Source organism: Rhinoraja longicauda, chromosome 33 (genome assembly GCF_053455715.1).
Source record: "Rhinoraja longicauda isolate Sanriku21f chromosome 33, sRhiLon1.1, whole genome shotgun sequence".
Classification (NCBI taxonomy): Eukaryota; Metazoa; Chordata; class Chondrichthyes; order Rajiformes; family Arhynchobatidae; genus Rhinoraja; species Rhinoraja longicauda.
Genome location: NC_135985.1, coordinates 8,940,664 through 8,952,233, shown reverse-complemented (window position 1 = coordinate 8,952,233; position 11,570 = coordinate 8,940,664). Strand labels below are relative to the sequence as shown.

General features: G+C 42.9%; 1 protein-coding gene across 1 annotated transcript in view; it reads right to left on the bottom strand.

Moving 5' to 3' along the window:
• slc24a5 (solute carrier family 24 member 5) overlaps positions 1–11,570 on the bottom strand; it is a 17,031-nt gene extending 5,461 nt beyond the window's left edge. Inside the window, exons 1-8 of the mRNA XM_078427525.1 lie at positions 11,378–11,570; positions 10,937–11,116; positions 8,595–8,678; positions 6,579–6,682; positions 5,060–5,160; positions 4,059–4,342; positions 2,715–2,921; positions 270–371 (exon numbers count right to left, since the gene is read on the bottom strand). Of these exons, the coding sequence (XP_078283651.1) occupies positions 270–371; positions 2,715–2,921; positions 4,059–4,342; positions 5,060–5,160; positions 6,579–6,682; positions 8,595–8,678; positions 10,937–11,116; positions 11,378–11,549 (1,234 nt within the window). The 5' untranslated portion in view covers positions 11,550–11,570. The remainder of the gene's footprint in view (positions 1–269; positions 372–2,714; positions 2,922–4,058; positions 4,343–5,059; positions 5,161–6,578; positions 6,683–8,594; positions 8,679–10,936; positions 11,117–11,377) is intronic.

Below are 11,570 nucleotides of genomic sequence, written 5' to 3'. Positions count from 1 at the left end.
TAATTGAAGGACATTCGTGACTAGCTTTAGTTTAATAAGCTGCTTACGCATTGCTGACAAGTTTTTATGGCGCAGTAAAACTCCATTAATCTGGCCTTATGGAACTGGTGTTTTCCTGACTATTGGATGTTACCGATACTCCAATAGAATCTTCACTTTCAAAATGTTACACAACATTTCAGTGAACATGGCAGGCTTAAGAGTTGTGCGAACCAGGGTCCTGTCAAATAAGGTTGGTGTTACATTTTCCATTTTAAATACATCCATACCTTCTCTGGTAACAAGCACACTGACCACTGCGTCTGGAATGCTGGTGCCTGCTGCCAGCAATGTTAGACCCATCACTGTCTCAGGAATATCCAGAGTTTCTCCTGAATGAATTGAACAACGTTAGATTGGCCGAGAGTGAACTGCACTGTCACAGCATTCTGTTAATAGTATGACTGTATAAAATGATGCTACCTTGTAACAAAGTGCTATTTTAGAGACTGCAAGACATACCTTTACAATTTATGCAGTCAAGTAGGTAGCGTGCGAAGGGAAAGTACACAGTTAATTGCAAGACTCTTAACAGCATTGATGTACAGAAAGATCATAGGGACCAAGTCCATAGCTCCCTGAGAGTAGCAACATGAGTAGACACAGTGGTGAAGGGAGCATTCATAGGACGGGCATTGCGGTTGAGCGTCAGGAAGTCATGTTGCAGGTTTATAGGACTTTAACCATATAACCATATAACAACTACAGCACGGAAACAGGCCCGTTTGGCCCTACCAGTCCACGCCGACCACTCTCTCTGACCTAGTCTCATCTACCTGCTCTCAGACCATAACCCTCTAATCCCCTCTTATCCATATACCTATCCAATTTACTCTTAAATAATAAAATCGAGCCTGCCTCCACCACTTCCACCAGAAGCCCATTCCATACAGCCACCACCCTCTGAGTAAAGAAGTTACCCCTCATGTTACCCCTAAACTTTTGTCCCTCAATTCTGAAGCTATGTCCCCTTGTTGGAATCTTCCCCACTCTCAAAGGGAAAAGCCTACCCACGTCAACTCTGTCCGTCCCTCTTAAAATTTTAAAAACCTCTATCAAGTCCCCCCTCAACCTTCTACGCTCCAAAGAATAAAGACCCAACCTGTTCAACCTCTCTCTGTAGCTTAAGTGCTGAAACCCAGGCAACATTCTAGTAAATCTCCTCTGTACCCTCTCCATTTTGTCGACATCCTTCCTATAATTTGGCGACCAGAACTGCACACCATACTCCAGATTCGGCCTCACCAATGCCCTGTACAATTTTAACATTACATCCCAACTTCTATATTCGATGCTCTGATTTATAAAGGCAAGCATACCAAACGCCTTCTTCACCACCCTATCCACATGAGATTCCACCTTCAGGGAACAATGCACAGTTATTCCCAGATCCCTCTGTTCCACTGCATTCCTCAATTCCCTACCATTTACCCTGTACGTCCTATTTTGATTTGTCCTACCAAAATGCAGCACCTCACACTTATCAGCATTAAACTCCATCTGCCATCTTTCAGCCCACCCTTCCAAAAGGCCCAAGTCTCTCTGTAGACTTTGAAACTCTACTTCATTATTAACTACACCACCTATCTTAGTATCATCTGCATATTTACTAATCCAATTTGCCACACCATCATCCAGATCATTAATGTAAATGACAAACAACAGTGGACCCAACTGTTGTTCCATGACATTTGGAGTATTGCATGCACTTCTAGTCTGGAGATATGCACGCCCAGGAACTCAAAGTTGTTGAGTCTCTCCACCTCTGACCCATCGATGAAGACAGGTTTGTGGATCCTCAGCCTTAGTTTTCTAAAGTCAACAATCAGATCCATTGTTTTACTGATGTTGAGAGTAAGGTTGCTATTCTGACACCATTCAATCTGTTGATAATCACCCTCCTGTACTCAGACTCATCATTATCTGTAATTTGCCCCACAACAGTGGTATTGTCGTCAAATATAAAGATGGAGTTGGAACTAACTTTCTGCAAAGTCATGGGTGTAGAGAGGAGCAGGTGACTGAGCACACAGCCTTGAGGCACTCCTATGCTGATGCAAACCACCCTCCAAACTTGTAACCAAGCTCAATGAACTGGATCTCCGCACAGCCCTTTGCAACTCGATGCTCGACTTCGTCAAAAGAACACAATCGGTACCAATTGGCAACCACACTTAATATTAGAAACAAAGAATTGCAGATACTGGTTAATACACAAAACGACAAAACCTGCTGAGTTACTCCAGCATTTTGTGTCCTTAACTGATAATATCAGTTTGCTTAATGGGTTTTAGTAAAACTGAAGATAGACACAAAAGTGCTACAGGAACTTAACGGATCAAGCAGCATCTTCGGAGAAATTGGATAGGTGACATTTCAGGTCGGGACCCTTCTTCTGACTGTTTACTTTGAATTAGCTCAGACTGATCAGAATAATTGGTGTAGGAGCCATTTTGCATTTATTAGTTATTTTAGTAAAATTGATTAGTTTAGTGGGGGTGGGGGGGGAGTCTAGGTGTGGGTGCCTTTTGTACGGAAAACATTGAAAGTGAACCTTTTACATTCATTTATAAAAACAATTCCAGAGCATAGTTACCAGATTCTTACCCACAATAGTTACCATCCAAACCAATACATATGTGAATCCAAATAGAGCATAGTTACCAGATTCTTACCTACAATAGTTACCATCCAAACCAATACATATGTGAATCCAGATATCCATGTGGCACACATGAAAAAGGTTAGCAGGAACCATTTTCTCCACTGGGGCCTCCGACAGTCTGGGGTGGTTATGAAGAGTAGTGTGGTGATGGGAAGAGAGAGTACCCAGACAACTCGTTTAACATCCGATTCAGGCATTGCAAACACGCTTGCTGGATCTGTGCCGACAAAAACAAGCTTGGTTATCCAAGTAAAACATAAAACTACAGTTGTGAGTAATTGAAATAAAAACAAAAAGCTGGCAACGCTCAGGTTAGACAACATCAATGAAGGGTCTCGGACCTAAAACTTTGCCCATTCCCTTCCTACGGTCATATCCCCAACCTCCTCAACCTCATGAGTGTTTCCAGCATTTTTTATTTTTTATTGCAGAACTTGATTAAATAATTTAATTGCATCAACAAAAATACAATCAGATGGTAATAGCACTGTGGAACCCATTGTTGCTGTCGATTCCCCAACCTCCTGTACCAGTCAGGCCTCGATTTTTTTAATGTTTAAAAAATGTGTACAAAGGTGGTAAAACCTAAACCACAAAATGCTCCCGATATTTAGGCATGTCAGTACTTGGTGAGAACACGAGAAACAGTTTTTGGTGCAGACTTTCCATTGATAAACGATTTCCAAATACAGGCAAATTATATTCAGCCCCTTGTGTGGGCAAATGGGACAAAGGGCATCTTGGTCAGCATGGGGGAGTTGAACAGAGGGGCCTGTTTCCACGCTGAATGACTGTGTGTAAGGAATAGTAAAATGTTCAATCCCAAATATCTCCTTAAGAACGGGTGAAATAATTCACTTTCCTATATTTTCAGAATCATTGTTCCAGGGTGGCTCACTTTCAACAAATGTGTTGGGAAATTGAGCTAAATAGCTTTGGTTGGAAGATGTTTTTTCTGAAAAGAATGAAAGCAATACAGGTTGATATTTTTTTTAAATCATGCCGAAATAGCAGAACTAGCTCAAGGGGCTGAATATAATTCACCTGTATTTGGCAATCATGGTGCTGATGCACTTTGGGCATCGGTATCAAAAGTAGTTAAATTGTGAAATATGTGGGTAAATCATTGGGTAGATGGGGAGCTAGGGGATTAAACATGGATTGTGAATAGATATTTGAACCCATATTTAATGCGATTCATTCCTTTGTGGAAAGCTTTAAACTGACACCAAGCACTACAGGTTGCATTGACCAACATAAATATCTTGCTTTTCTAGATGAATGTTTTGTGTCCAAGTAGAAATATTGACATGTTCAAGTACCAATTCATTCAATTGGCTCACTCCAACTTTACCTTCAGTAATCTCCGACAGCCCGTGTAAACTGAGGGAATGTTGGGAATAGTCAGAATCATCACGAAAGATTCCACTGTCCGATCGGGAACGGCGATATATCAACGGTCTGTTTTCCCCCTGCCAGTCTATTAATGCATCGTTCTCCATACCATCTTCCATTGCTTGTGTCAGACAAGTACAGCACGGGCTCAACTTCTTTGTTATGTACTTGTTCAGGTTACTGTCAAAGTACATAACCACGACATACGCTATGTAGATCAACAATAGAGAAGCAGACTCGTACCTTAAAAAAATAGCAGAATGGACAACCTTCAAATTAGCACACCAACCAACTCGAGCACTGTTATCAGTACGATGGTCAATGATGAAGTTAATTCGGCTTGTGCAGTGGTTGTTCGATTTTTATTACACTGGCCAACAATGTGATCCCATTTGTATTAGTACTCAAAATTAAAACCTTCCAGAAGGATGAAAGGAGAAGCAAATTCCTGTCGATGGAAATGGGCCGAATAGAAGTGGGACATTTAAAAAAAAAACTATACAGCATGGAAACAGGCCTTTCGGCCCACTGACTCCACGATGACCCAAGGCTCACCTGTACACTAGTTCTAGCCTACACACTAGCGGTAATTTAAAGCCAATTAACCGTCAAACCTGCATGTCTTTGCAAGTGGGGGAAAACCGAAACACCCGGAGGAAACCCACAAGGAGAATGTACAAACTCCGTACAGAGGGAGTCAGGATGGAACACGGGTCATTGGTGCTGTAAGGCAGCAATTCTATCGCTGCACCACTGTGCCATCCCCAGCTGACGAATGCGCGCTTCACCAGAGGGGTCCTGGGATGAAGGCAGCTGACGTCAAGTTGGTTGATTGAGTAAACAAAAATGAGTGACTTTTGTGTGGTCTGTTTGTATGTACAGCTGAGAATTACAACTACATGCTGAACGATTTAAGTGGAAAAATTACATTTTATGTTTTAATAATAAGTTGAGTCTTACCAGTAAATCCTGTTATCAAAGATAATGGCAATTAATGCTGCAACACTGATGGCATAGGCTGTACAATCTCTGAACAATGGCCAGCAAGTCAACTGGCAAACCTGGAAAAGTTTACAAAGTTACATGGTCATTGATCCTTAACATGTCAGGTCCACACTGATGAAGGACTTCTTCGTTTTGGAATGGGTAACAGTTCACAAGTTCACAAGTTATACTGCCCCCTCCCCATAACCATTGACACCTGTTCTAATTGAGAATTTGTCTATCTCTGCTTTTAAAATATCCACTGACTTGGCCTCCACAACCCTCTGTGACAATGACTTCCACAGATTAACTACCCTCTGACTAAAAAGGTTCCTCCTCGCCTTTCTGAAAGAGCACCCTTTAATTCTGAGGCAATGACCTCTGGTCCTAGACTCTCCCACCAGTGGAAACATCCTCTCCTCATCCACTCCATCTATGCCTTTCATTATTCTTTAAGTTTCAATGAGGTCCCCCCTTAACCTTCTAAACTTCAGCAAGCAGAGGCCCAGTGCTGTCAAGATTTAACAAATCTGTTATTAATAATACCACATCCTTTCCATGTCAGGGTTTTATTCAACACGAGCAGAAGCTGAAGAGAAAATTATACTTGAAAAATTATGACGTTTGGTATGTGTTTTCTCTGGGTGTTCCAGTTTCCTCCCACATCCCAAAGACGTGCAGGTTTGTAGGTTAAGTGGTCTCTGTAAATTGTCCCTAGTGTGTTGGATTGAACTAGTGTACAGGTGATTGATGATGGGCATGCATTTGGTGGCTGCAGGGCCATTTTCCATGCTGTATCTCTAATCTACTCACCTACAATGGCTTCTGGTCAAATCAGCAATTCTATTTTAAAATTTTCACCTTTGATTTCTAATCCCTTATGATCTCACCCCTCCAATCTAATCCCCAGCCTTACCAAATAAATGATTCCTGCCATTTATCCCCAAGTTTATTTAGTTATGTTATTTATTCACAAAATGCTGGAGCAACTCAGCAGGTCAGGCAGCATCTCAGGAGAGAAGGAATGGGTGACGTTTTGGGTCGAAACCCATCTGAAGGGTTTCGACCCGAAACGTCACCCATTCCTTCTCTCCTGAGATGCTGCCTGACCTGCTGAGTTACTCCAGCATTTTGTGAATAAATACCTTCGATTTGTACCAGCATCTGCAGTTATTTTCTTACACTATTTATAAGTTATAACTTATCAATTTGACAACTTGAGGTGGGTTAAAGCCAAAGATCTGACATTTGGTCTGCTTTTGGTACAAACTTTGAAACCCAAAAACTGACCAAATGTCAGATTTTTGGCTTTAACCCACCTCAAGTTTGTCAAATTGATTAAAAATGATCCTTATAATTTCATGGCACATTTGCTACATTAATATCACTAGACAAGTAATTATTGATAATACGGACACGGGGATCTTCAAATGTTGACAAGATAATATTTGAAATTCACCTCTTCATTAACAGTGACATTGTTCTACTTACATACCATTGTGGTCAACAGTCCACAGGCAGCACAGATACCAAGCAAATTGAAGACAGCAGACCCAACTATAGTACTAATTCCAATATCTCCCTTGGTCACAAAGACACCTATGAACAAAGAATGAGATCAGACAGTAACATTGTCCAACTTGGTATCCTCTTAATATACAGAGTTTAACTAAAACTAAAATAAATTCCACACAACCCAAATGCAAGTGTTCAAGATTGTTTTAAACAATGTTCATAAATAAAGCATTAAAATGTGGCATGAATTTGAGACATTTACTTATTTCGTCCAACGACAATTGTTGACACCTTCACAGAACGAGTTCCAGGATATAAAACCCATTTTGCTGGAAACTCAATGCTGCAATAGTTTCTATTTAACTTTATACAGTTGAACATGTGGTTCACTCCATCAGAAAACCAAACAGCACCAATTTCCAGGTCATTTCGCATCATTGTTTTCCCACAATGCAATTCCTATGGTAGCACTTAAGACAATGACATCACTATCCACGCAGTGTTCCTTTTGGAACATTGTGCTGGAACCCAATCCATGTTCTCATTAGTACTTTAGTAACTTTGTCAGTGCCAGATACATGGTGACTCTACGTACTTTGTGTATTGTATGCAATAACAAAGAATTTCACCTAACCTAGATGTCATTGAATTATGGACTCCCAATCCCTCTCTTATTTGGTTCTCCCACTCCACCCGATCATTCAGCTCCAAGGCATCCAACTCTCCCCTGCTGGACCATCCCTGCTTCCCTCCCCCTACAACGTCAACAACACAAGTGTCGGATGCCCAGTCACCATTCCCATGCAGGTCTCTGGCTGATCTGATTGAGGGCGTGCAGCGCAGGTTTACTAGGTTAATTCCCAGAATGGCGGGACTGTCATATGTTGAAAGACTGGAGCGACTAGGATTGTATACACTGGAATTTAGAAGGATGAGAGGAGATCTTATCAAAACGTATAAGATTATTAAGGGGTTGGACATGTTAGAGGCTGGAAACATGTTCCCAATGTTGGGGGAGTCCAGAACAAGGGGCCACAGTTTAAGAATAAGGGGTAGGCCACTTAGAACTGAGGTGAGGAAAAACTTTTTCAGTCAGAGAGTTGTGAATCTGTGGAATTCTCTGCCTCAGAAGGCAGTGGAGGCCAATTCTCTGAATGTATTCAGAGAGCTAGATAGAACTCTTAAGGATAGCGGAGTCAGGGGGTATGGGGATAAGGCAGGAACGGGGTACTGATTGAGAATGATCAGCCATGATCACGTTGAATGGTGGTGCTATCTCGAAGGGCCTCCTCCTGCGCCTATTGTCTATCTCCTGAGCCCAGAAGGACGGCGGCACGGTGGCACAGTGGTAGAGCTGCTGCCTTACAGCGCTTGCAAGGGTCCGATCCCGACTACGGGTGCTGTCTGTACGGAGTTTGTACGTTCTCCCCGTGACCATGTGAGTTTTCTCCAAGATCTTCGGTTTCCTCCCACACACCAAAGACGTAAAGGTTTGTAGGTTAATTGGCTTGGTGTATGTGTAACTAGTCCCTGGTGTGTGTAGGATAGTGTTAATGTGCGGGGATTGTTGGTCGGCGCAGACTCGGTGGGCCGAAGGGCCTGTTTCTGCACTGTATCTTGAAACTGAACTAAAGCACATTTTGAAACGAAAAGGCAAACACACTTTTGTAACCAAGGCCCACATGGCACAGCAGGCAAACCACCAGAATGGTCACCAGGTACCTCCAGGGCACCTGAATTTCTGGAAGAACAATCAATTTCACACAAATGGAATTAAAGTTTCTTTAAAACATTCCTCCGAATCCTTTAAATATAAAATTGATACTCATTCATTATATTAAAAAAATCAAGGTATTCTGTTAACATTGAAATCCCCAAAACGCTGACTGACGGAAGTGGCAAATTAATACATTTGGAACGACTTGGGTTTTTTTTTAAAAAGTTCATTCGAATAGGAACTCAAATATTTAAAAACAAGGTTGATAATTATTCTTACCCAGAAAGGATGTGACCAATTCAGGTGCAGAGCTTCCAGCTGCCATAAACGTCGCCCCGGCAACATCTTGGGAGACGCCAAGACCTACAATTACAAATACTATTTTATGATCAGAATTCAAAGCATTCTGCATTGTTGAACTGAAGCTTGCTGCAAGATGTTACACTGAAAGGATACAATAAACGAGTATAATATACAGCAGGCCCTCTGCACTTGATGAACTTGGCTTTCGATTGCCTTGCAATCAAAGGTCAGAAAGGGTGGCGCAGCGGTAGAGTTGCTGCCTTACAACGCCAGAGACCTGGGTTCAATACTGACCAGGGGTGCTGTCTGTATGGACTTTGCACGTTCTCCCCGTGACCACATGGGCTTTCTCTGGGTGCTCCGGTTTCCTTCCACACTCCAAAGGCTTGCAGGTTTGTAGGTTAATTCTGTAAATGGTAAACTGTCCCGAGTTTGGTGGGTAGTTGAACGGGGTGATCGTTTGGTCGGCGTGGACTCGGTGGGCTGAAGGGCATGTTTTCATGCTGCATCTCCACAGTCTAAAGCATCATGAATAGACAATAGGTGCAGGAGGAGGCCATTCAGCCCTTCGAGCCAGCACCGCCATTCAATGTGATCATGGCTGATCATTCTCAATCAGTACCCCGTTCCTGCCTTCTCCCCATACCCCCTGACTCCGCTATCCTTAAGAGCTCTATCCAGCTCTCTCTTGAAGTGGCCGCCCCAAGCCCGGACTTCACTTGCACGAGAATAAAAATGATGCACCCTTCCAATCAAGGCAAAAGTGCCATTTCAAATTCAACTCAGCTTCGAGAATCTGCAGTAATTGCACACGAATTATTTCAGAAATCCAGTTAAATATTTCTTTATTGGATTCTGCTTGGTTGCTTGAGGAGCTCAAACACCAATTACAAATACTCTAAAGAAGAAAATTCCGGCCAAATGAAAATGCCATGCTAGTTCGACATAGAGGAAAAAAAGAACAAACACTACATTGAATTTTTTCTTCACAAGATATAAGGCATTCTATCCCCTGAAGCCACAAACAAAAATATGCATGATATAATAAAAAGTTAAACTGTTGAGCATTCAACTCCATGGTGATGTGAAAATCTTAAATGATTGAAAGTTATTTAAAAGAAATCATTCGATTAGAGGTTTATAATTTTTGAAAAACAACTTAATAATTACACACTATTCAGCACAAATTCAAAAGAGAGACTTACTCCGCTGATCAGAGATGCTTTAACCGGACACACGGAGCAGAGATTGCTGCCAGTGGCATTCCTCATAATCAAGCTGACGTAGGGAATCCGCATAGACCGAACATTCGTGCAACTCCCAATACTTTTAGTTGAGTTTAGAGATCCAGCATGGACACAGGCCCTTCGGCCCAGTCCTAGACGATTAGCGATCATCCCATACACTACCAGCACTATCCTACACACTATGGACAATTTACAATTTTACTGAAGCCAATTATCCTTCAAATCTCTACGTCTTTGGAATGTGGGAGGGAACCGAAGATCTCGGAGAAAACCCACTCAGGTCACGGGGAGAACGTACAAACTCCATACAGACAGCACCCGTAGTCAGGATGTAAGTCAGCAACTCCACTGTGCAAGATGAATACCGATTTGCTATTAAATGCCATCCTTATCGTAGATGGCCAAGACAGTTAAGGTGGCATGGTCTTGAGTGATGCAATGCATCTTGTGGCAGGGTTTGAACAAGACCCTTCTATAGATCAGCTGACAGAACTGAGAGCCGGCAAAGCCACACAGGTTTTGCTGGCTGTCATGGACATCTGAATGTTTCTTAATTCAAAAGCTTTACAAAAAAGACCAATTAAGTTTCAAATATTAAAACCACTTAAAAGGGCCATTTAAGCAATTAAAAGCATTGAACTAAACTAGTATAAGAAAATAACTGCAGATGCTGGTACAAATCAAAGGTGTTTATTCACAAAATGCTGGAGTAACTCAGCAGGTCAGGCAGCATCTCAGGAGAGAAGGAATGGGTGACGTTTCAGGTCGAGACCCTTCTTCAGACTGAACTAAACTTAATTAATTTAAAAATTAAGGTAATCTATTAATTTGATTTTTTTCTCCCTGTAGCTGTTTATTTCATTGAAATTAGTAGGCATTTTGTTTCTGCACTGGTTTTAGCCAGCCACTGGCATTTGAAAATCTACTCCAGACAAGTCTATCCTCTCCTGTCAGGAGTTGATGTGTGTTGACTTGGCACTGGAAGCCTATTTTGGGCGGCACAGTGGTGCAGCAGGTAGAGCTGCTGCCACAACACCAGAGACCCGGGTTCCATCCTGACTTCACACTTACGTTCACTGATCACCTCCAGGGAGGGGAGGAAGTATTCTTCACAGACCATGTCTATGGCCAACAACATGTAGAGAATGACCAGAAAGTGGATGATCACACCTCCTTCTCTCCTCTCTTCCAGCGTGAACGTCCCCCCGGGGAACTCAGACGAAGGAGACTTCACACAGTTGGTCATGTTATCTGCGTAAAATTGGGGAGGAAAGCGCGTCACATTGCAATTGAGGCGGATAATTATCAAGACAAACATTGGGCGTCGCCAGAACTCGTTACAGTTGTACTGGAGCTGAATGAGTGGGGGCAACGAGGGGGGGGGGGCAACGAGGGGGGGGGCAACGAGGGGGGGGGGGGGGGCAACGAGGGGGGGGGCAACGAGGGGGGGGGGCAACGAGGGGGGGGCAACGAGGGGGGGGCAACGAGGGGGGGGCAACGAGTGGAACTGACCGGGTACTGCTGTTGCACGGCGGGTCCGCACAGCGTTGTCCAGCCTACTGATCGAGGTGACTTTGTGAACGAGATGGGTCGCTGCATAGAGGAGTAGGCAGAGTCCCACCACCGGGAAGACCACTTTTCTTCGCCTTTTCCTGTGCTCCGAGATGCCTCCTGCACCCCTCATTGGACCGGCACTGAAACAAAA